This window comes from Spinacia oleracea, chromosome 1 (assembly GCF_020520425.1).
Source record: "Spinacia oleracea cultivar Varoflay chromosome 1, BTI_SOV_V1, whole genome shotgun sequence".
Taxonomy (NCBI): domain Eukaryota; kingdom Viridiplantae; phylum Streptophyta; class Magnoliopsida; order Caryophyllales; family Amaranthaceae; genus Spinacia; species Spinacia oleracea.
This window is the reverse complement of record NC_079487.1, coordinates 133,008,158-133,033,448: the sequence shown is the minus strand read 5'-3', so window position 1 is coordinate 133,033,448 and position 25,291 is coordinate 133,008,158. Positions and strand designations below refer to the sequence as shown.

Genomic DNA, 25,291 nt, shown 5'->3' with positions numbered 1-25,291 from the left:
TGATTGATATTCACATTCCATTGTGTGAAATGACATTCACTCCGTTCGACAAAAGAAGTTAAAGGACAATTATCAAAACAAAGATCTCAGAATATCAACAATCACATCATTGAAGATCACAAACCTCCTAATATTGATCTCAGAATGTCCCCAAGCATCATTAAAACAACTCCAAACCACAAACACTTAGCGCCCGAGAAATATCATTACTGATACTAATGGCAGCACGAGCATTTGTGGTTAGTTGGACTTGTTCCTCAGCAAAAAAAAGACTCATCATCGATCACAATAAATGAAGGGACATTATTGTATCCTAAAGGGACATGCTTGGACATTAAGCATTCAACACCAGGCCACACTGAGAGGACTGAAATAACTCAAACCCTATCCCCAAATTATATTCATTTCATGCCTTTACTAATCCAAAACATAGTTATACTGAACAAATCTCAAACTCACCAAAGCATCATATTTATCATACACAAAACATACCATAAAACAGGGGACATTAAGCCATCAAATCATGTTCATCACACAGACAACATTCCACAAAATTTCATAACCATATGGAAACACCATCATCCAATCATCATTATCAATATCAATATCATAACATCATTATCTAACATCAACATCCATACAACTAATCACAACATCATCATCCAAACAACAACACCCCTGGCCAACAACAGATCACAGTTGTTGGCATCCACCTTATGACTCCACAGCTAGCCAGCATTCAATAAAATGAAAAAAGGGAGAAAGGAGACAGACTTATCTAAGCATCATCAGATGCTGAAGCCGATTTTTTTCCCTTTTCTCCTTTCTTTGAGGAGGGATAACCAGATGAAAGTTGTCCTGGAGACCCAACAGCATCACCATTCTCATTTTCACACTCTCCAACATACACCAGATCAAATGAATCAGACCCACTTGGTTCCTTGCAATCAATAGGGGACAAACAACATGATTAGTGCCATCATAAAATAACAGGGGACCATGAATTAAAATCAGATTTAATCAAACAACTCAAAATAAAGTTCCAAATAATTTCAGATCACCATGGTTACCACATGCAATGAGATAAATGAAAGCAAATCACACAATAATTCCATTAAAATCCAACTAATTTTCGGAATACATCCAGATCCCATTTTTACCCAAAAAATGTGAAATAATATCCCAAATACATCCAGATCCCATTTTTAACCACATGCAATGGGAAAACAGATCAACAAAACACATGAATATTCCGATTTTCTTCAAATAATTTCCAAATAGCTCCAAATAAAATCAGAACTCAATTTTAACAACATGCAATGAAAAAACAGAGCCCAAAATAAAATCAGAACTCAATTTTAACAACATGCAATGAAAAAACAGAGCACAAAATAAAATCAGAACTCAATTTTAACAACATGCAATGAGAAAACAGAGCAAAGAATAACATAAAAAGCCCGAATGAATCCAACAAATCTCCAAAAAATTCCCAAAAAATTCGAAAAAATACCAGATCTGCATTTTTAACACATGCAATGGGAAATCAGAGCAACTACTCCAGAAAATAATCCGAGTTTAATGAACAATACTCCAAATAAATCAAACATTTATCAAATCCCACTTTTTTAGACATGCAAACATTCATCAAACCATTTTAATAAAATCGACATCAATAACCCTAAATAAATCGCAAAAAATCAAAATTAATACCTCATCGGAATCTCCTTCACCGAAAAAACGCAGATCTGAGGGAGTGGGTTTCCGATCGTCATATTTTGACTCAACCTCCTCTCCTGGCTCCACTTCCCTCTTCCGAAACCATTCTTCCAAATAGTTTCGAGTACTCGTATTTTCTTTTTGGGCCAAATACAGATTGTTTTTATATTCGGCGGAGTAGGAATGCTCGTTATTGGGACAGTTGCACTTGGATCCCCAATCACAGTTGGAATCGGGGATTCTTTGACCAGAAGTTCCCACCCCAGAATCACCTCGAGTTCTAGACAAAGAAGAACCCATAAAGTACCAGAAAAACAGAGATCAGCGACGATTAGGGACCAAAAAGGGGACAAAAATAGAGGGGATCTGATCGGAAAATGATTCCGAGTAATTTTTATGAACGTTTTTCTGCGAAAACGTTTCAGATTTGCGAGATTTGGAGAGGAAAACCCAGATCAGAGGCGGAAAACCTAGGGTTTTCTCAAGAACAGGGGAGGAATTTTAAGAGAGAGAGAGAGTGAAATAAGAGAGAGAGAGAGATCCGAAGAGGTGAGAGAGAGAAATCAGAATGAGAGGTGAGGGAGGGATTGTGAGATAGGGACGGGTAATAAAGGGAGGGGGGGTAGGGTTAGGTTAATTAATTAAATAAGGTGGGTGGGGTAAAAGTGGGTGGGAAAGGGTAGAATCTTAGGGTATTTTTTGTAAATAGTGGGGAATCTTAGGGTAAATTGGTAAAAAAACTATGGCCAAAAATAGTAAAGATTCAGTAGGGGAAGAACAAAAAGAAATGCTAAAAAAGGAAATGGGAAGAACAAAAAGGAATGGAGGGAGTATAACTCATTTAGCAAGTCTGGGGGGATAATATGAGTTCTACTACGTGATACAAACCGCTTGTAAATACTAAAAGAAACTAATAAGATAGTAGCCACCTCGTTCGTTGACCTTTGAATGATGGCCTCATCTTGACGTTAGGATCCTATTGTATGTTAGGGGGTGGCGGGTAGGGGAAGCCCCCCACCCCCCGATCTTTCAAAAAAAGAGTTTATAAATAATTTAATGGAAGAAGAAATCATACTGATTCATGCTTTAGTGGTAAAGAGTGTTGTGATAGAGCTTTATATGCATTTGGTCTTATATACAACGTCTAGATCGAATTGTATGAGTCAGATTAACATGCGAGTCAGTTAAGTACTTAAGTCACGACAAGGTCATTGTTCATTTAAAATCAACACGTCAAGACGATCCACTTGTTTTTAACCTTATATATAAACAAAAAATTGTACGTCAGTATGTCACCATGTGTGAGTCAAAAGGTACATAGACTTCATATATGAACTATCGGCACGAGCATGACACAACACTCTTCTTTTATCCATCATAGGCCTAGCCCAATGGGCCCCACACGTGGCGCTACATGGTGCCCAACTCTAGTTGCACTAACACCACATGATTATTTATAAGCAATACAACAATTACATACACCCAATTAGTGCCCAAGAGAAAACAAAACCAGCTACATAATACAAGTACGTACGGGTCAATATAGTGACAATGCGACTAAAGAAAGAACACGTCAAAAGCACAAGAAAATGACTCATAATTCCTCATCCAACCTTTTTCATATTGGAATAAACAAAAACAAGAGCCAAAAGAAACTGCTGGAAAGAGTCATCATCTTGTTCAGTTATGATTCTCAACTCCCGCAATCATATACTTGTTCCCGTTTCTTTTTGTTTGCTCCATTTATTGTTTTGATTCGTTCATAAAAGACTGTACCCATAAATATATACATTGAGATACTCCCACGTAAAATGCATATTTCCATTATTTTTGTCCTTTCTCAATTAAACTCCATCAAAAACTAATACTTCCTCCGTTCCTAAATAGTTGCACCGTTTTGACTTTTGACACTATTCACTTGTGTTTCTTTGATCTCAATTTTCTACTAATAAATAAAATTAAAAACTATTATATAAAGTATTATTAGGTTTATCTTAATATATATTTTAAATATATCAACTTTTTATAATTTTTACTAATACATAATTATAAGTATTGATGGTCAAAGTTATGCGTTGGGAAATGTGAAAGTCAAAACGGTGCAACTATTTAGGAACGGAGGAAGTATATTAAAGAAGAAAATGGCTTGGAGGCCGGGCAAACAAAAGGGAACGGAGGTAGTAATATAAATATGTCCACTACATAAATTTATTGCACTCCCCACTTCCTATATAACAAAATTCACTTAGGAAGCATGGCTTAACTTCCTCAAAAACTCCTCCCAAAAACTATCCCTTTTGATAAATATGGTTGTGCTTATTACAATATGGGAGGAGTGTCTTCATGGATCTTGAGAAACACGGGTCGGGTTTCATCGAATTCGACCGTTTGTTTGTGCTTTCAACATTCTTCTCTTGGTAGTCACATAAGGATCAGTATGATGGAATTGAAAGCAATTATTATTATCAAACGAGGAAGAAGAAGAGTAAGATTTGTGAAGGGAGATGAATGATGAAACACCAAGCAAGCCGGCAAGTCAATACAATGGCAATTTGGGCTATTTTAATTTAAATATATATATTTCTGTTAATTACATCTTTGTTTATGTGTAAAATTATTTGTTATTTTTGGGTTTATTTTGGTCCGTTTTAAAAGAAATGCAACACGAGAACTTCTCAGGAGGTCAGCGTTGTTTTTGTGTTTTTACTTGTTAAATGAAATGTAAGCTAAATTAATTGTTGTTTGGTTTGAGGTGGTCAATAATAATAAAATGATTGTGTCATTTTTTTTAGATTGATAGATCAATTCCTAATTTTTCATTCATCTTAAGCCTATTTGTGGATGACGAATGACTCTTTTAATTCAAAGAATTTTAATTTTTCCACGGAAATCACCTTTTAAAAATGTTGATTAAATTAAATTTATGTAACATACGAGAGTAAAGAAAATCCGATTTAAATTGCTTGTCAATTTCTTTTTTCTTTTTCTAGTCGTTTCCTAGATTTAAAATTGATCAAGATTGTGTTGATAAAGAGCAACTAAGGGTTCCTTTCCCAACTTCATGGTAGGTTTTCAATCATTCTTGGTTAATCAGGTTTATATAAAAGATAATCCTACGTGTTTGCATTTTAGTTGAAGAAAGAACTCTCCTTGTTATGGTGGGGAAAACACCTTTTTTTTTCTTTTCCTTTTTGGATTTTGATATTCAATCGTTTTGTTATTTATTTTGTTAATTTGAGTATACTCAAGTCAGAGGACTACAAGACCAGAAAAATTTAAAGCACATTTGATCAAAACTACTGAAATTTAAAGCACCTCATTTCAAGTGAAAAGAACAATTTCATGTTAGCTCATTACATCCGTTTTACCTTTGTGCCCGACGCCTAGGGTGTTAAGAAGGATCTTTTATAATCCAAATTTTGCGAGAAAAGATCTTATATAACTTTTTTTGTAAAATCACACCTTACTGTTTTTTTTTTGCAAAAGACAACCTAAGGGAATTTTTCAGCATTGACTGAACTTTTCCAGCCATTGACTTACACGTGTGGCTTAAGTTTGGCTAAAGACACTTATTTCTCGAGTCTTGAATTTTTAAGCTTGATTTTTTTTTTTCAACTTTAGGTTTTGAAGCTTAGAATTTTGGAGGAAAATTGGATGTAGTTAGCAAAATAAAGCCACACGTGTTTTTCACGTGCAAGTCAATGACCAAAAAAACTCAATGAATGCCGAAAACTTCCATTTTGTTGTCTTTCGCAAAAAAAAAATTACATTAAGGTGTGTTTTCACAAAAAAATTTACATTAAGGTGTGTTTTCACAAAAAAAAATTACATTAAGGTGTATTCTCGCAAATTTGGGTTACAAAAGGTTTTTCTTGACAATTTCCTTTTTTTTTTGATCAATTAACTTTTAATGGGCTGAGTGAGCCCAATGAGGTTAATTTATGAAAATATATGGCTTTTCAGAATCCAGGATCACAAAGGCCCATAGGTCATAGGCGTGAAACACGTGCTCTATCTATTGAGAAGGAATTGGATAAGAGTGAGTGAGGGAGTGAGTGAACAAATTGAGTGGTTAGTGGTTGAGCAAATAATCAGAGATTCAGAGATGGCGAAATTTCCATTAACCTTAACCTTCTTCATCGTGGTCATTTCAGCTCTGCTTTTGCTCACTCAATCAGGTTCAATTCTCTCTTTTTCTTCGTTCCGTTCATTTGTTTGAACTCGTTCCGTTTTCTTTTGATGTAACTGTTTAGACTATGAGTCGAGACTCTCACTAAACTACTCGGGCTCAGCTAAAGCTCGTGATGTTCGTTTATTTAATAACTGTTTAGACATGAACATATGTAGCTCGTTCATTTAAGTTCATGAAGAACTCGTTTATTTATGTTCATGAACAACTCGTTTTATTTTATGTTCATGAACAAGCTCATTCATGTTCATAATCAAATTTGTCATATATAATTGATTCATTTTAGGTAAAAATCATATTTTTAACTTTTAACATCCAAAGATAATGTCATGGAATAAATTTTTTAAAAATTGAATTTGAATTGCTAAATTAATGCACATTTCAAATTATGTTTTCAAACAAGTTAAACTCTAAAGAGCAAAAATCGTTTATAAAAAGCCCGTTTAAGAATAAAAAACATGTTTATGAACTCGATTCGATTCATAAACGAGACGTTCACGAACCGTTTATGGACACAAAATCTGTTAAACGAACCGAGCTTTAACATGTTTTTGAGCTCGGTTGAGAGCTCGGGCTCGCTTAAATTAAATGAACATAACATGAACAGTGTAGAACTCGGCTCGACTCGGCTTGTTTGCACCCCTATGTTTAGTGTAGACTCTTGTTTCTAGGCGAACTAGTTCACACATCTTGATTGGTGTATTATTCCTCGAAAAGAGACTTAGTTAGGTACATGTATGTTATGTTTTTATAGGTGAAACATTTGCTAAGAAGACAAATGTAGAGGATGAACTAGGGAGTGGAAGCTTATTAATGCAAAAATTGATAGAGGCAGAAACAAAAACATTAGTATTGGTCAAAGAAATAGAAGAAGATGCAAGTTTAGAAGATCAGTTGAAGTGTATACCTTGTGGTGCAGCCTGTGTTTCATCGAGAAACTGCTGTAGGAACTGTTATTGCCTTATCAAATGGGAGATTGTTATACCTCGATGCGTTCGGAAAATACCATCTCATCAACTTAATTAGAGTTTAGTACTTAAACTACCATGATTTCATGTAATAATGCGGCGAGTCTAAGTAGGTTTCTTAATTAACAACAATGTCAGCTTATTCTCTGAATTTGCTCACTGTTTCATGTAATTCAGTCTCAGTACTGTATTTATAATAAGAACACAGAGATATTGTTCCTGCATTATGGTATAATAATAAGCATGTGTGTTATGTAGGAGAAACCTTTACTGATGAGAAGATAAAGGTGGCTAGAGAGGAAGAAAATGGAAGCTTACTTAAGCAGCTGCTTGAAGCAGAAGCAGTTCTGCAACTGCATGATGTTCGTGAGCCGTCAGAGTTTCAGGAACAGGATGAGTCTTCATCAACATCAACCAAGTTGAAGTGCACTCAATGTGGTGGAGATTGTTCATCCTGGAATGAGTGTTGCGAACCATGTCGTTGTGTACTTAACTCGTGCCTGTACCTACCCAACAGGGGAATTATGCTCAATGCAGAGTGACTGTAAACATGCTCCATCAATAAAATCTGAAGCTACCTTGAATAACAGAAAATCTATGCAGAAACGCGCATAACATGGATATTCATTCAACATTGTTATTACTTGCAAAATTACATAAAACTCATTGCTTTCACTGCCTACCAAACGGGTTGCTACAATATCGGAGAGCAACACGTGCTGCTTAATATTACATACACGATACACCAAACGAACCAAAAGCACTAGAACTGAACAACTTTCCTGGGAATCTCTGATTTTAACACCAGGCCACTACCAGTAGCAACAACATTGAATTTTGCACCAGCGGTCCTATCTCCTAAACAAAAGATATCATCTACTTATAAACATGCATGATGCACCTAGCTATATATGTGTTACCAAGCATTACCATTAGTATATTTCTCAAGCAAAGACAACATTTGCCTTCCGAGAGGCCCTTGGAAAGCCTGATAACTGCAAAATGAAATCGTTTTCTTCTGTTGAATAAAGTTCATCCTTCTTGTTGCAGACAATAACTAATTTGTCCAAGACAACTGCACTTTTGAGCACAAATTTTATCAGCTGAAGTAGACCTTGACAAGGTTTCTCATATTCACGAATTGTGACAATTTTGAGTCGCCGCATCACACTTGAAGAAGAAAGCTCATCCAGAAGCAGATCACAGTCACAGAAAAAATCCTGATGGTAGTTACATGAAATATTCTCTGTTAAATGAAGGTTTTGGCAAAAATATTAGCTAGATAAACTTGATTTACAGATAGACTTACCACATCCGCATATATAATAAGTTCCTTCAAGCGCCGTGAGTTTCTCAGCAATCTACAAATGCCTAGCAGACAGCTTCCGTGGATCACAGACCTCAAAGCTAAATGAGTCCATCGATTTTCTCGAAAAGCTAGTTTCTCACTACCACATTTTTCCAGTTGCTAGTAAAGAAGAAAAGAACATCAGAATTATTCCACTTTTGTCAAATAATAGTGTCGAAAACTAAGCAATGAACACCCAACAACAGAGATAGAAAGCACTACCAATCTAACATGCACTTAGACGTTGAGGTTACAGGTTAGCTTACTTAAATATATCTGAGAACACAACACAATAACTGATAACGGTAATGCCACTTAGTAAACATTGTTCAGTTTGACTACGTGACGTAAGGTATCCTGCATAAAATGCTTTTACCACAACCATGTAATAAGACACTGAGAGTCAGAGAAATTTAAGACTTAAACCCTAGAGTCACATAGTATTCTGCTGCTTTATACCTCAAACGTAGCGAACTCAGCTACTAGAAAGTGAGGAACAATAATGTAACTTAACTAAACCATCTTCTTCCCAATATCCAGAAATGAGACCTATGATTCACCCACAGTTTAACATCTTTCACAAACAAGTAGATTCACCCACAGAGTAACATCTTTTTACCATACACTCCTCCACAGTTACACCCACCTGAGATAAATTAGATTACGAAAAGATTTTCCTCTCCTAAGGATCTAACATTCAAGGGATATAATTCAAACAACTAGGTTTTTGTATCTCGGAAAAGAGCATAAAGATTATATACGAGTGTAATCACTAGACCATATAGGTGACAGATATGTTTTCATATTAAAAGCGCGGCAAACTGTACAAGACATAATATTGGAAGTAGAAACAAACCAAAAGTGCAGGGTTCTTCACAAGAAAGAACAAGGAAGCAGAAACTCACCAAATAAGCTTTATCTCCCAGTTGGAAAATCTTAGCATTTCGAAACTTCTCGATCAATATTTCAAAATAATCAACATTGTCGCGAGACATGCAGCACTCAGTGATTTTGGCTTCACGAACAGATGAAACATCAATCAAATCCAGAGTTTCCAAACATACTTCATTGATGTGCAATAGCTTCAAGTTAGGGCAATCAAGTGAGAATCGTTCGTGGTAAAATATACTATTCACGCAAGTCGGCTTTCTCATATTCAAGCAAAGATCAAGCTCCAACTTCTCAATACTCGGAGCACCAAAATGCAGGGCTTGTAACATTTTAGGATACTTAATAACCAACTCTTGTAAACAAGGGAATCCAGCTAACAGAGTTTTGATCCTCTCATTACTCTCACACAAACAATTAAGTTCCAATTTCTTGAGTGATCCCATATGAATCCGAGTACAACGAGTGAACCCGAGGCACACTTTAGTAAGATGAAGTGAAACAATGAATTGATTTCTCCAAACAACACGAGGGACCTCAAAACTAAAGTCATCAAAATGAATACCCAATACCTTGGTCTTTTTTTTCAAACCAAAAGTAATCAACTTCATCAACTCTTCTTTTAATGGTCCAGATTTCTCCCTAATCACAACCTTATCAATTATGGGACTTTTGAGGTACTTCATCACCTTGTTGATAAACAGACCGTCCTGCCCGAAATCATATTCAATAAACCAATCGGCGCGTCCGAAATCATATTCAATAGCGTCCTGTCTGAAATCATATTCAATAGTACGAAGCAATGTCCAGAGTTTACCAAATCGGCGAAGTAAGACAGTTCTAACAGCATCTTTAATTGGCAAAAGTGATAGAATGTGGATAAGTATTTCATCTGGCAATTCACTTAACCTATCTATGCAATTGCCTTGTTTATCACAAATTTCATGCTTCTTTGAACTCGAATTCATGATTTTTCAAGTATAAATCTACCCAGAAATTGAATTGGAAAAATAAAATCAGCCCCAAATCATATTGAGCAGTAATTGCAAAGATAAGTTACTTCCAGCAAAATTGAGAAAAGGGAGGGCGTGACTTACTTTTGATAAAGAACAGAGCTTTGATGAGAGATTGGCTGTGTTCATCGGAGGAACCATTCAAGCTCACAAAATGAAGGGTTTTGGCAGTGCTTCATTTCCTGACAAGGAATGAGGGTTTGTGTAAAGAAAGTGTTTTTTTTTTACTTTCTAAAGGTGCAATTTTAAGTTTCCGCAATTTGGATTTTAACCCGTTAAGGCCGCGCTTGATGATTATTCATTGAGCACTTAATGACATGGAAACAAATTCAATATACATGTACAAGAACATATAAATGACATGGATAATTTATATTATATGTTTTTTGGATTTAAATGATATGTTCATTTAAAAATAGGTACATTTTGCACTAGTGCACAAAAATCACGTTTTGGAAACAAATTTTGGTCGTTGCTTGTGGGCCCCACTAACGGAATTTTGGATGTCCGTTAACATTTGGTGGTGATTTCTTAAAAAAAGAAAGTTTAAGGTGGTTATTTTAAAAAAAAATATATAAGGTGGTTATTTCAAAAACTGCAACTTTAAAAGGTGGTTTTATCCAAAAAATCCTTATATAAATTACAAGATATTATATAAATTCCAAGATATTCAGATGCACAAATCTAAGCTATATAAATTATATAAATTCCAACATATTCAGATGCACAAATCTAAGCTGCAAACCATGCTACATTTCATCTGCTCCAAACTAATTACCAGAAATCATATTCAACAAGTAGCATATACAAACTTGTTAGTTGATGATGTGGCTACAAAATACGATGCTTAACATGGAGTAGCATATACAAAGTGAACTTGTTAGCTGTTACCATTCAATTTGGTATTTTGGTGACAAAATGATGTCCAAAAGGGGTATGGGAAAGTAAAGGAGTGGCTGAAACACTTGATCCACAACAAAGATCCTAACTCCGACACATAAGATACCTTCTTTGTCCAAAATACGTGTTACTGCATATTACCATTAACATATTTCTCAAGCAAAGATAACTCTTGCTTTTCTTGAGGCTCTTGGGAAGCTTAATAACTGGAAATAGAATTCTTGCCCCTCTGATGAAAACAGCTGATCCTTCTTATTGCAGACAATAACCATTTTTTCTAAGACGACTGCACTTTTAAGCAGAAATTCTATCAGCTGAAGTAGGGCTTTGCACGGCTTCTCATATTCACGAATGGTAACAGTTATAAGTTTCTCCATCACACAAGGAGAAGGAAGGTCATGCAAAAGCAGATTGCAATTACAGAAAAAACCCTGACAAAAATACATGAAATATCTTTATGTTATATGAAAAGGCAAGCCCAAATACTTGTAGTATTAGGTAGATAAACTGGATAAGCAGATAGACATACCACATCAGCATATATTATAAGTTGTTTCAAGCGCCATGAGTTTCTTAGCAATGTACTTATGTCTAACAGACAGCCTCCTTGTATTCCTGACCTCAAAGCTAAACGAATCCATTGATTATCTCGACAAGTCAGTTTCTGACTTCCACAGTGTTTTAATTGCTGGTAAAAAGGTGAAAGAACGTTAGAAACATTCCACAGAAATGAACACCCATTACTGAAATCTATCCAGCTACTGCAACCCTCAAATCCGCATACACGGTATGAAATATCAGCCATAAGCAAATAAAGAGTAGAACTGTAAGTTAATTCACCTTATCTGCATAAATAAAACACCATACAACTACGAGGAAATGAGCATTATGCTTCACCATACTCATTACTCTAATATTATTGGATGACCTAAATGACAACTCCTGTGATCCTGACCCAAAAACCCAGGAACAAAGATACTCATGTCCTAAGTCCTAACATTCGGAGCATAGCACACGAACACGATTGTATGATGAGAGGATTCAGTATTTCATCTAATCGAAAATATAAATCGTCTCAATACATAAGCAGTTCTAGAATAGCAATTCAATATGTTACCAAAGGACATTTTTTAACATCCATACAACATTATACATCGTTTTATATTAATGATACCTTATAAAGTCACTTTATGTTTCCATCATAACATCAACTACATTTAACTAACTTCTTACAAAGTACTCCATATTTCTTAATAAGTATGTAAGTTGCTAAAACGACTAGTAATTTGAATAGGAGGGAGTAATTAATAGGCACAGAACAAGCACCTGAACTACAGTATGAGTACAAACACAACAATGTTGGGGAATGTGTGGCATGAAAACATAATAATACAGAGTGACGAGAACTGAGAAATAAACCGAAAGAAAGAATAAGGAAACAAAAAACTCACCATGTAAGCGTCATCTTCCAACCGGAAAAACTCAGCATTTCGAAAATTTTCAATCAACTTTTCAAAATGGTAACGGTCAAAAGCTATGCGACAATAAAGGATTTTGGCTTCACGAACAGATGAAACATCAATGAGTTTTAGATGCTTCAAACATACTTCACTAACATGTAAGATCTTCAGGTTAGGGCAATTAAGTGAGTAAAATGCATCATGTTGTATTGCAAAATGTAGACAAAGATCAAGCTCCAACTTCTCAATGCTTGGGGAAGTAAAATGTATGTCATGTAAAATGTCAGGATTCATTATAACCAACTCTTGTAAACAAGGGGATCCAGATATCACAACTTTGAATGTTTTATCGTCGATACTCACAAAAAAAAGTTCCAATTTCCTTAGCGACTTCATATGAACACGATTGGGGAGTTTGATTGACATATTGTAAAGAGTAAGCGAAACAATATATTGATTCGTGAAGAAACGAGATGGCAGATTATAATAATGATTCTCACTATAAACCCTAAAGACTTTGGCTTTCTTGCTCAAGGCCATATTTGTCAACTTGATAAACTCTTTTTCAGAAAGATCATGTCCTCTCGACAACTCCAGTTCATCCATTGTTGGACATTTGTGATATTCCATAACTTTGCGGACGAATTCTTCCTTGTCGCCCTCAAACTTAAGAGTAGGAAGAAAAGACCACAATTCTCCAAATCTACGGAGTAATACAGATCTAACAGCATCTCTAATTGGCAGAAAAGACAGAATTTGAACAAGAATTTCATCTGGTAATTCACTTAACCTATCCCTGCATTTTCCTTGTTCATCACAAACATCTTGCTTCTTCTTTGAACTATTTTCCATGATTTTCAGGTTTCAATCTACCACATAAAAATTCAGTTATTATAAAATTAAAATCAGGCTTGGAATTTTCATACGATTATTATAAATAACTTCAAAAAATTGATAGCATGCAAGAACATAAATAAATAGAACAAAATTGAGAGAAAAAGGGAGGGCTTACATTGTAAAGAACTGGGCTCATCAAAAACTCTTCCGGATTTCACGGCTCGGAAAAGGGGGGGTTGCCACAAAATGTTGCTAACAGTGTTTTGAGTGTTGGAGTTGAAATGGGGTTTTGTGTAAGCAAACTGTCTTTGCCAACAACTAGTAGTACACTAGTACTTGTACTTCCTCACTCGTACAGTCCAACCTTGCTATATTTTGAAAATATTCCACGATTTTAAACTAAAATAAAGTATCGGAGTGTCCATATCTATATCCAAATATATAAGACGCGATAATTTTTGATATAAAAGCCATGAAACAAAGAGTACGAGTAACATAGAGCCACATTCCTGATTTTACTTTACTAGTATAAGTTTATTCATTAGACTTTACCTCATATTACAAACTCTGCCACTTACTAATTTTACTTACTTTTTATTTTTATTATTCAAACTCTATTCCAGAATCACTTAAAAATATCCAAAATTAAGTTTGACATTTATGGTAAGTTATTTATGGAGTAGGAGTATATAATTATGATAAACAAATGTGCAAAGACGAGATTAAATAAGATATAGGGCTCGCTTGGATTGGGTGTAATGGATTATGTGGGGTAATAAAAGTCAAACCACCATAATAAAAGGACAATGAAGGTGAAATGAGGTGGTTGCAAGGAGGGTGGTGTGGTGGTATTGTGATGAGAAGTTGTGGTAGTGGTGGTGGTGTGAGAAGAAGGGAGGAAGTAATTACCCCCAAATGAGGGTGATAATCACCCTAGTGGGATGGTGGGTAACTATTCTCCCCATGATGAGAGTATTTTTGTTCCCCTTTCCCTTTTATTTTCTTCTTGCCAACACTAGTTTGTTCCCTTTGCCACCACTTCATCCCCTCATCATCACCTTAGTTTGACTTTTATTACCCCTTTAATACATTACCTTCAATCCAAGCATACCCATATAGTAAGTTTTTCAGTTGATGAGCAAAGATCCCCTGTAAGTTACATATTGCAATATTCAGAAACTGGGGAACATAAATTAGAGGACGGAGAATGCAATTACTCAAGAACATTGTGAGAGGGGCAGCAATATGAGCATTGCCAATTTGCCATAAGACGTTCCTTACAATTTCTCCTATAAGATTATTACGAGTTCCCGTCATACCAATTACACGTTGGTTCAGTGGTAATTGAGGCTGAACTTGGTAGGGAGGACCGTGTTTGATCCCCTGCAACAACAATTGGGAGGGGACTGTAATCTATCCACCCAAAACTCGTCCCGAATCTAGATTAGCCTAAGGGTGAACCGGGTGCTAACACAAAAAATTACGAGTTCCCGTCATTCATTTCCAATCAAATAGTAACTAGATGTGTGCTATCACTGATTAAAATAACTACTCCGTATGTTCAGTTTCCCGTTCACTTCCTCTGCATTGATATGTACTGAAGATGAACCGATGGAAAAACAGGTGACTACAATAGGCAAGGGGGAAGAGGATCAAGGGATGACATTAGAAAACACTGCACTATAGAACCCCCATTAGGTTTATACAAGGGCACTACCACTAGCAGCAACACTGAATTCGCAATGGTGGTCCTTTGTTTTTGTAAGCACAACAAGGTCCTAACACCATAAGGTATCTACACTTTTAAACTATACGGGTTACCATTAGTATAAATCTCAATCGAAGACAACCCTTGCATTTTGTGAGGCTCTGCGAAAGCTTAATAACTTCATCATGAATGCATGCCCCTCAATTGAAAGAAGTCGATCCTTCCTGTTGCAGACAATAACCAATTCGTCCAAATTGACAGCACTTTTGAGCAGAAATTCTATTAGCTGAAGCAGTGGTTGACATGACTTCTCAAAATTAAGTATAGTGACTATTTTCAGGTATCGCATCACACAGGGAGAAGAAAGCTCGTACAGAAGCATATTGCAATCACAGATAAAATCCTGAAAAAGATAACAAATATTATGTGTTACATGAAAGGTGGACCAAAATATTAGCTAGATGAACGCGATTCACATATTGACTTACCACATCGGCATATATTATAAGTTGTTGCAAATACAATGAGTTTCTCAACAATCTACAAACGCCTAGCAAACAGCTTCCACGGGCCCCTGACCTTAGAGCTAAACGGGTCCATGTATTTTTTTGAAAAGCCAGTTTCTCATTTCCACAATGTTCTAATTGCTGGAAAGGAATGAAAGAACATAAGCAATATTCTATAGTGTGAGAAACTAAGCAATGAACGTACTATAAAAGTGAGATATAAAGCACTAACATGACTTGGTTGTTGAGAAAAACTTAAATCTATCACAGCACAAAACACAACAATTCAAACTCAGATTCTGACACTTGGTTAACATTGTTCTCTTGGACTAAGCTACATGATTTTATGAAGCCTAAGTTAATTGCTTTACCACAAACCATGTAATGGTCAATCAACTCTGACAGCCTAAATGTAGCATGCACAACATGAAATTTCAGCAACAAGAAAAAGAACACAGACTAAACAATAAAGAACAAGGGATAGAAACACAACTGACCAAATAAGTATTATCTCCCCAATAGAAAACCTCAGCATTTTGAAACTTGCCGAGTAAAATTTCAAATTGATCTTGTTCATTAGACGGTAAATCAACTCTGAAAGAACCTCTGATTATGGCTTTACGAACAGATGAAACATCAATAATTTGGAGATTTCCTAGTAAAACATCTTCAATTTGCAGGATCTTGAGGTTAGGGCAATCAAGTGAGTAGTATCTGTCTTGTGCACTACCTGATTCTGTACTAAATTCAAGCTCTAACTTTTCGATGCTCGGAGCAGTAAAATGCAGCTGATGTAATTTGTAAGGAAATACAATAGCCAATTCTTGTAAACAAGGGCATCCAGATATCATACGCCTGAAATCCCGATCACAAACAACCACAAAAGCAAGTTTCAATTTCCATAGTGATCCCATGTATACTAGACGGGGGAGTTTAATGGATAAACTGGTAAGCTCAAGCAAAACAAGACACTGGTTTGTAAAGACACGAGGTGGGAGATACATAACACAAGGTTCTATGCCGATGGCAACACTCAACACCTTAGTCTTTTTTCTTAAAGCCATTGTTGTCCATTTTATCACGTTCTTCTGGGAAAAGCAAATCCAAATCATATGCCCAAAAAAACTCAAACAAATCAATGGTGGGATTTTTGTGATACTTGACAACATTGCCGATTATATCACTCTCATTATAATCAAATTTGAGAGTGGGAATCAAAGTCCAAAGTTTACCGAATCGGCGAAGTAAGACAGTTCTAACAGCAAACCTAATTGGCATAAAAGTGAGAATGTGAACAATAACTTCGTCTGGTAATTCACTTAACCTATCTCTGCAATTCCCCGCTTCATCACAATCCAGAATTGCCTGCTTCTTTGAAATGATTTCCATGATTTTTTAGGTTTTAATTGAAATGGGGGGAAATGAAAACCCTAATATTGAGTAGCAAGAGTATAACCAAATTAATTGTATAGGATAAAGAGAGGGCTTGACTTACTTCGTAAATTGGGGAAATCGATTGCAGAAGACAGAGGGATTGTGTTCGTCGGAGTGTACAATTGGAACCGAAACCCCTTCTGATTTCGACGAGGCACAGCCGCACAGGTAACCCCTTCCGGTTATGTTACTCGGTAATTGTTAATCTTACCGAAACATAGGGGTGGGCAATTGGGCATTTCACCTTGATCCAAAAAGCTGATATTAAAAGCTGTGACATTAAATGTTCTAATGAATTTAATCCCTCCGTTTCAGAATACTCGCAAGTCACAAGTCACAACGGTTTGACGTGACATATTTGACAATGTACAACTTTGACCATAAATATCTTCAATTATATATTATAAAATCTTATAAAATATTAATATTTTAAAAATTTATATATTAAGATGAAGCAAACAAACAACGACTACTTTTGTATAAGAACACCTTATATAAAAGTTTGTAAACAACATATTATAAGCTAACACTTACTTTTATATACTATAAATAAAATAGGGTCAAAGTGAATTATGTGAATAGTGCAAAAAGTCAAATCGTTGCGAGTATTCCGGGACGGAGGGAGTAATTGGTTAAATTATTTGGCATAATTTTTGACAGAATATTAATACATTTATGTGATAATATAAAATATAAAAAATGTAAAGAACAAAATGTGAACCAAAGGGAGTACGAAAAAAATAAAAAGGAACGGGGAGAGAGTACCACTTAAAACAACAAACTCAAGATTACCAAATAGGCAAATAACACTCATTTATAATACGCAAGACTCATTTGATAGCCGTGGATCAAATAGACAAATAACTCTGAAATGTTGATGTGATTTTTGTTGCTGCTACTTGCAGGGAAAATGAAAACCTTAGGGGTGTTTGATATGACATTTTTTAGCGCAAGAAACAGAAACAAGTAACAATTGCCGTTACTTTTTGTTTGGTCAGTGAAGGGAAGTAACAATTACCGTTTCTTGACGGTAACACATCCCCCCATTTTGTTTCCGCTCAAAAACCCAAGGAAACAAAAACCGTTTCCATTGGCTCAAACACTCATCAACCTGTCATTCATCTATCTTCATGACCGTTTATCATCAACCTTTGATCATCATCATCCACCATCAACACCAATTGAAACGGTTCAAGGGTTGCAGCATTTGATCATCATCATCCACCAACATCATCATTAACATCAACGGATGTCTAGGTTATTTGAGATTGATCTGTTTGTTTTCATGATGATTGAACATGATGACGATTGATGGTCGCGATTTGATGTTGATGGTGGATGATGATGATTAACGGTAGTGATGATGGATGATGGTAATAGCTGATGACTTCGTGAGCCATGATCTGTTTTTGATGATCTGCTGTAATGATTTTGAGTTTTGATGGTCTGATGATTTTGTCATTCTGATGATGACTAAAAGAAAAAAAGATCAAAGAAGACGAAAAAGACAGAATTAATTGAAGAGAAAAAAATAAAAAAGAGTTTGCTTGTAGTTGGAGGAGAGAGAGACGTGTGAAATAGATGAGAGAGAATTGTAAGTGGAGGAATCTTGTGATTAACAGTACCAATGTTTTCATTTTTCTTTTTCCTTTTTTTTCAATTGAAAGAAATATGCATAATAAATGAAAGTAGTGTTTCCTTTCCATTCCTTTACTAATCATTCCAAACAAAAAGAAAGGGAATGTATTATAATTGTTTCCATTCCATTATAATACCAAACAATCATTTAAGGTAACATTTTTTATTACCATTTCCCCTTCTTATCAAAATCCTTTCCATTCCATTTCCAGTGATCTTACCAAACACTCCCTAATATTGAGTAGCAAGACGTAGAACGTAAACAAATTAACAGTATGGAGAAAAGAGAGGGCTTGACTTACTTAAATTGAGAAATCGATTGTAAAAGAGAGAGAGAGAGAGAGAGAGAGAGAGAGAGAGAGAGAGAGAGAGAGAGAGAGAGAGAGAGAGAGAGGGGGGGGGATTGTGATCGTCGGAGTGTGTTGCCTGTAAAATGTGGAACGGAAACCCCCTATGATTTCAAGGGTAGCTAGGTTTTCTAACGCCTTGTTCGGCCTGTTTGGTTGGGAGCGGTTAGCGGTTAAATATTAGCTAGTTTGAATTAGCTGGTTTGAATTAGCTGGTTTGACTAGCTGGTTGAATTAGCTGTTTGTATAAAAGTGTTTGGCTGTGTTTGGTTGTTAGAGGATTTAGCTAATTTAAAGTTTGACCAATTCAATCCTCTAATATAGGTATTTGAAAGTTAGAGGATTGGGATGAATCTTCTAATTCCAAAAAGTTGCTCCAAGTAGCTTTTTCAATTAGAGGATTGTGTTGGGTAAGTTGAAAAGACAACTTAGTCCTCAAGGTGAAATATGATCGATATACTTTTTTCTTTTCTTTATTAACTTTAGTACTTAACTTTACTACTTTGCTTACCTTTTTATTTTAAATTTTATTTAAGTATACATTTTTTCTTAAATAGATGATGTAAAATACAATTAAAAATAAAAATAAAAATCGAGTTTCTTTTATAGTATGGATTTATGTAAAAAGTATTTCTTAGTCAATCCTATTTTGCAAATAATTTATTTTCGTAAAAGTTGTAAATGGGATCAACAGATTTTCAATTTTTTTAGAAGGAGCCTAAAAGACACTTAATTTTCTTTGCTTAAAACATCACCACTTAAACACAAAAGAACATTTGACGAAAGATTACTACCCAACGAACGCCAACCATTGACCCACGACAATCAACGAGCTATCTCGTGGGCAACAATATTACTACTTCTACCAACAAAAGACCAAGAAATATTAGAAAAAGAACTCAACAAAAAAATCAAGAAATAACATTTTCAATTTTATAGGAATGTTGTTTAATTACTTTTCATGTTACTACATTTAATTCCAAAAAATCTAACCATACATTACTAATTCTCTATAATTAAATAAGTCAATGTCCTTATTGCTAATTTTACACAATCAAACAACTATTATATATCAGCTATTTACCAAACACTTTTACAAAATCAGCTAATACAATCAGCTAGTCAAACAAGCTAATACCAACAGCTAGTCAAAACTGCTAATAGGATCCGCTACCGCTAACCGCTAGTTGCCAAACAGGGCCTTTAATGAATTAGCTCCTTATGTAAAAATGTTTGGTAAATTAGCTGATAGTTCTTATTTGTTTAATATGAAAAATGACTATACATCAAAGACATTGACATACTTTGTTTCTTATTTTTTGAATAAACATTGAATAAATAAAATAATATTTTTAAAAAAAATATTAATTCTTTATTTTGTTTTTTTAATAATATATTATTTGCAAATATAGAAATATTACTAATGATACTACAAACATGATTGAAATAGTTTTCAATTGCTTCAAAGTACTAATATAAAATTTAGTACAATGGTTGTAGCTAAAGATTTGCTTGCAATTTTAGATACAATTACCAACTAATCACTATGAAGTACTTTAGTATAAAAGATGACCACATTTGGTGAATTGCTTGAAAATTATCTTAGCTCGTTCGAAATTCGGATTAGCCTAAACACGAAAACAAACAAAAAAACAAAAAAACAAAAAAACAAAAAAATCCAACAACCCGTTGTAGCCAACAAGGCTAAAACATAAATGCCCAACTAACTAATTAACGTACCAACATCAATCAAATGCATGACAGGGACAAAAGATAAGCAGGACCGATGTTACCCAATGTAGTAGATAGTAACACCACTACTATATTGTCTATATATAACATGATATGTGGTGTCTCTCTATTACACATATTATCATTCTAGAACTAACAAATAATTAAGATGGTTGTTTCGTCATCTGTTCTTCCTATTAACCCATCTGACCATTTTCAAGAGCTAAACAAAACTATAACATGCAAACAAATCCATGAAAATTACATGGACAGTTCCATTATTGATCTTATCCTCCTTTCGGATTCATCATCAACCCAACACGAAGCCGAATTGCGAAAACTTCAATCCGTTCTTACTTCATGGAGTAGTTTTCAGGTTTGCTTTTGATAAACTTCCAAGAGTTTTATTGCTAGGATATTTGTTGTACTTTCTTAGATGATCATTAGGAAGCTAAGACTCAGTTCTGTTTGGCTTATTTTGACTTATTTTAAACAAAAATAAGTCCAGATAAGTTAAGATTATATAAGTTCAGACAAAATAAGTTGAATAGAACGAAGTCTTAGCTTATTTTTCGCTGCTATGTTGATGTTTTTTCAGCTAATAAATCATGGGTTATCGAGCTCATTACTTAACCAAATTCGTCAAGTTGGGAAGGAATTCTTTGCTCTGCCTTTAGAGGTGAAGCAAAAGCAAAGCAGTACACTCGATTCATATGAAGGGTATGGAGGTGATAGAGTCAAGAATGATAGACTCCGTCTCAAAGTTAGCCCTCTTGATCAAAGAAATCTCAAGATTTGGCCTGAATCTCTACCAAATTTCAGGTGATTTTTAGATGCAATGTATACTCGTAAGTCTATATGTCTTTGGAAACCTACAATGTGGGACATTGCTTATGAATGCCCAACAAACATGGGCTCTGATACCCCATGATAAATCTCATCAAGCCAATTCGAGCCTTATGTCTGAGGAGAATATAAAACTGATAGCTAGGGTTCATCATCAAACCAACTAGCATTTTGACCTATGCAATGCACGAGAGCATTTTGTAAAGTGTTATACGAACTTACATTGCTCAACTTACAATGAATTTAGGTATTAATAAATTTTAAATTGTTTATGCGCGTCCATAAATTTTTGCTTAATGTAGAACATAAATATATAAATAAATAGGACCATGTTTTTTTTATATAGATGTTAAAGTTATTACTAAATCTAACAACCATACATTTAGAAGAAACAATCAACGAAAGTGATAATGTAACATATAATATAACATCAATAGCAAAACAAACAGTTAAGTAAATTACATAAGTAATTGATGAAAATTGAAACTTAGCCATAAAAAAAAAAATTAGACACATAACGTAAAACACACATTACCTCTATAAATGTATGATGATATAAAGTTGATCGATTGTGTAAGTGATATAACGAAAATGATTGTTAGTCAATTTATTTATAAGTAATGAATGGAGATGAGAGGTTGATGATTTATTTTGAGAAGATGGTTAATTTATTATGCTTATTTTTTGGTTAATAATTTTAAATGACTATTAATTCATAAGTACTAATGTCTATTGTTATTGTTATTATTACGAAATATTAATACCATTTTAAGTTAGCTCATTGAGTTTTGATTATTTATTTTGATGGGTGTCTTTTAAGTTTTTTTTGGGTTTTCCCTCTTTTAATATAAGTACATATTAATATTGATGTCTTTTGAGCGTTTTCTATTTTAATAATAAAAAAAAATAAAAAAAATGGGAGATTGATAAGGTGAAGACACATGTCTCATTATCAACAATGGTTTTAGTTTTTAAATACTACTAGGTCTAGATAGAATATGTATAGATCAGTGATAGTGGAATAGTCCACTAATCTTATATGTTAGTAATTAATCTCTCTTTATTTATTAATGTGGGAAAACTAGTCTAATACAGTAATACTCACATGTGGATTATACTAACCTCTATTATATTTAAACATGTCCTATCTTCATGAATATATGATCGATCCCTCGGTTATATTTTACTTCCCTCATATATGTCTTTGTATAGATGTCACACTTGATCTCTGCACTATTCACGTACTTTACTTTGATAAACTTTTGCGTATAGGGAAACATTGGAGGACTACAACACGGAGATAAGTAGAGTACTCGAAATGATCCTGAACGCCATTGCAAAATCACTAAATATAGAAGAAAACAGGTTCTTTAAAACATGTGGAGGAGAGGAAGGTATAAATATTTATGCAAGATTCAACTATTATCCTCCATGTTCATCGTCATCGGGTCAATTTTTAAGTCTCGAACCGCATTCGGATGGTACTATACTTACCATTCTTCTGCAAGACAAACAAGTTGAAGGCCTTCAAGTTGAGAAAGATAACCAATGGTTTAAAGTTCCAATTGTTCCCGATGCCCTTTTCATCAATATTGGTGACCAGTTAGAGGTAATACTACATCCGTTTCATAATGATCTTTACAGTTATTATTTGCACAAATAATAAGACAAAAAATTAAGAGTATGTGAAAAGATGAGTAAATATAATAAAATATGGATATGGTAAGAGAAATGTGTAAACAGGTAGGTGGTGTAAGAAAAAAAAAATGAATAATATAAGAGAGAGGAAGTGAAAAATAGTTAATGTTGTAAGTAAGAGGGATAAAATAGAAACTTTTTATGTAAAAGAAGAGTAGTTCATCACACACAACGTTTTTGTAGAGTCTCATCACCTGAGACATGCTTGGAAATGGCTTAAGCGAAAACCTGCGTAGCTGAGACCTGAGCTGAGCTGACTAACATGTACTAAGTAGTAATGTAGTATCGTATTGGTTCAGTAGAGTCTCTTCCTCTTACCTAATATTGTTTTTTTCAACATTTATAGTTGTTTGGACAAGTTTTTAAGTTTTATCATTGATCACATGTTTAATGTTAAATGAGTTGAAAATGGGGCATCAAAAATGTACTCTAAAAGAAGAAAATTGTTGGTTGTATGCAGATAATGAGTAATGGTATACTGAAGAGCGTGGTACACAAGGTTGTGATAAGTGACAAGGAGAACGAAAGGACATCGATAGCAATAGGATGTGTTCCACACCCAGATAAGGAAATTGGGCCATTTGATGAGTTTATTGATAGAGAAAGACCTCAACTCTATAACAAGGTTACGAATTATTTTGGTGTATTATTCCATAATAAGTATCGAAGAGGAGAAAGGGGCATCACTTCAGTGAAACTAAATTTAGAACGTTATACTTGAGTGATTCATGTTGCAATTCGTCGTGTGGGTCTTTCAGAAACGACATTATTTCTGTCGTTTTATGAATAAGAGATAAGTTTGCGTACATTTAAATCTCGCTCGATCAGCAAAATTAATAGCTAGAAAACGATGGTTGTTGTTGTTGTATTCCTAGTTGTATACTTGTATGTAAGTAACGTAGTTCAATTTAGAAGCTCTTTGTATTACAGCTTTGTAAATCGAGTGTAGGACAATCCTTTGTAAGCAAAAAAAGGCCTGCGTTCATTATTACTTTTTCCGTTCGGAGAAAAACAAGGGTATTAAAAAAAATGTATACGTGTGCAAAAAAACAATCATTGTGGTGTACTTTTATAGAGAATGGGAGAAAGTAAATGATTGTTTATGGGGTGTTTGTTTTGTGGTAAATGTTGTAGTGAATGGGAATTTATATCCCAACTTGAAACAATTTCCATGTTTGTTTGGTGGAAATGGGAAATAGAGGTGAGTTTGGGAATGGAGAATAATGGCCAATTTCCTTGGATTAATTCCCTAGGGAAAGGGGGTGGGAATTGAAAATGAGATTTAAGAAAGAAATAAAATGTCCAAATTGACATTAATGAAATAAAGGGTGAAGCGTATTACAAGGTTACGTAAATAAATCTCCATTTTCTATTTAAGATCACATTGTTTAGTTCCATGAAAAGGAAATTACGTAGGCTAGAGGGTAAAGAGGGAGAATTGAATATTTTTACCCACCATTGTTAACAACCCACACAGGCTCAAGACTTAGATCTTCTATTAGCTGCGCGCAAAGATAGTTCCATTATACCGAGAATGTAACCTTTTTACAGCTAGAGCCTAGAGGGAGTACATTGTTTAGTGTTACTCCATATAACTACCCCAAGATATTCAAGGTAATCAAGTCCGTCATCAGTCATCACTCATCACTGCACTAGTTCCAAATGTCTCCAAGATGTCCTGGTCTTACTTCCCATGGACCGACAGTTTCCTTTCATCTAAAAGCATTGCTTTGAAATTTGCCTTCAACTAGAGCTGATCATCATGACCCGGCCCGAAAATTAGCGGGTTTTGATCATCAGGTCTACCTTCAACATAACATCATATCCACCTGCTATTTAATACTCGAATAATATTTACATGTACATTCGGATAACATCCAAAATTCCAAATGGGGCAAACAAATTAAAAATAACAAAAGGGACAAAAAAGGATAAAATATCGGGTAATCTAAGGAATCTAGGCTTCAAATTGATAAGCATTTCCATCAAGTCAGTTCGAAATCCATGACCCTGAACGACAAATTCAAGCTAATATAAATTGATTCAATTTTAATTTTTTTACAC

General features: G+C 34.6%; 5 protein-coding genes across 6 annotated transcripts; 2 read left to right on the top strand and 3 right to left on the bottom strand.

Moving 5' to 3' along the window:
* Window positions 1-5,735: 5,735 nt before the first annotated feature.
* On the top strand, window positions 5,736-7,467 carry LOC110785621 (uncharacterized). Of its 2 annotated transcripts, none has more exons than XM_021990109.2 (2): window positions 5,736-5,894; window positions 7,132-7,467. In XM_021990109.2, exons 1-2 carry the CDS (start codon window positions 5,822-5,824, stop codon window positions 7,413-7,415), a joined length of 357 nt encoding a protein of 118 aa, XP_021845801.1. In that variant the 5' UTR covers window positions 5,736-5,821; the 3' UTR covers window positions 7,416-7,467. The 2 variants fall into 2 exon arrangements, with proteins under 2 accessions (XP_021845801.1, XP_021845802.1); XM_021990110.2 differs by lacking the exon at window positions 7,132-7,467 and adding an exon at window positions 6,660-7,097 and having other exon boundaries at window positions 5,766-5,894.
* A 2-nt stretch (window positions 7,468-7,469) lies between these two features.
* Window positions 7,470-10,433, bottom strand: LOC110785620 (putative FBD-associated F-box protein At5g56400). Its single transcript, XM_021990108.2, has 4 exons — window positions 10,207-10,433; window positions 9,127-10,095; window positions 8,183-8,341; window positions 7,470-8,093 (listed from the first exon to the last, which is right to left on the bottom strand). The coding sequence occupies exons 2-4, from the start codon at window positions 10,075-10,077 to the stop codon at window positions 7,818-7,820; spliced, it is 1,386 nt and encodes a 461-aa protein (XP_021845800.1). The 5' UTR covers window positions 10,078-10,095; window positions 10,207-10,433; the 3' UTR covers window positions 7,470-7,817.
* A 364-nt stretch (window positions 10,434-10,797) lies between these two features.
* Window positions 10,798-13,689, bottom strand: LOC110785539 (F-box/FBD/LRR-repeat protein At2g04230-like). The gene is made up of 4 exons (XM_021989990.2): window positions 13,495-13,689; window positions 12,474-13,351; window positions 11,552-11,710; window positions 10,798-11,453 (listed from the first exon to the last, which is right to left on the bottom strand). The coding sequence occupies exons 2-4, from the start codon at window positions 13,332-13,334 to the stop codon at window positions 11,178-11,180; spliced, it is 1,296 nt and encodes a 431-aa protein (XP_021845682.2). The 5' UTR covers window positions 13,335-13,351; window positions 13,495-13,689; the 3' UTR covers window positions 10,798-11,177.
* A 1,290-nt stretch (window positions 13,690-14,979) lies between these two features.
* Window positions 14,980-18,438, bottom strand: LOC110785619 (uncharacterized). The gene is made up of 4 exons (XM_021990107.2): window positions 17,029-18,438; window positions 16,031-16,388; window positions 15,516-15,674; window positions 14,980-15,430 (listed from the first exon to the last, which is right to left on the bottom strand). The coding sequence occupies exons 2-4, from the start codon at window positions 16,382-16,384 to the stop codon at window positions 15,155-15,157; spliced, it is 789 nt and encodes a 262-aa protein (XP_021845799.2). The 5' UTR covers window positions 16,385-16,388; window positions 17,029-18,438; the 3' UTR covers window positions 14,980-15,154.
* Window positions 18,439-20,800: 2,362 nt separating this feature from the next.
* LOC110785618 (jasmonate-induced oxygenase 4-like) lies at window positions 20,801-24,218 on the top strand. The gene is made up of 4 exons (XM_021990105.2): window positions 20,801-21,059; window positions 21,282-21,505; window positions 22,802-23,138; window positions 23,688-24,218. Exons 1-4 carry the CDS (start codon window positions 20,853-20,855, stop codon window positions 23,946-23,948), a joined length of 1,029 nt encoding a protein of 342 aa, XP_021845797.2. The 5' UTR covers window positions 20,801-20,852; the 3' UTR covers window positions 23,949-24,218.
* The last annotated feature ends 1,073 nt before the right edge of the window (window positions 24,219-25,291 follow it).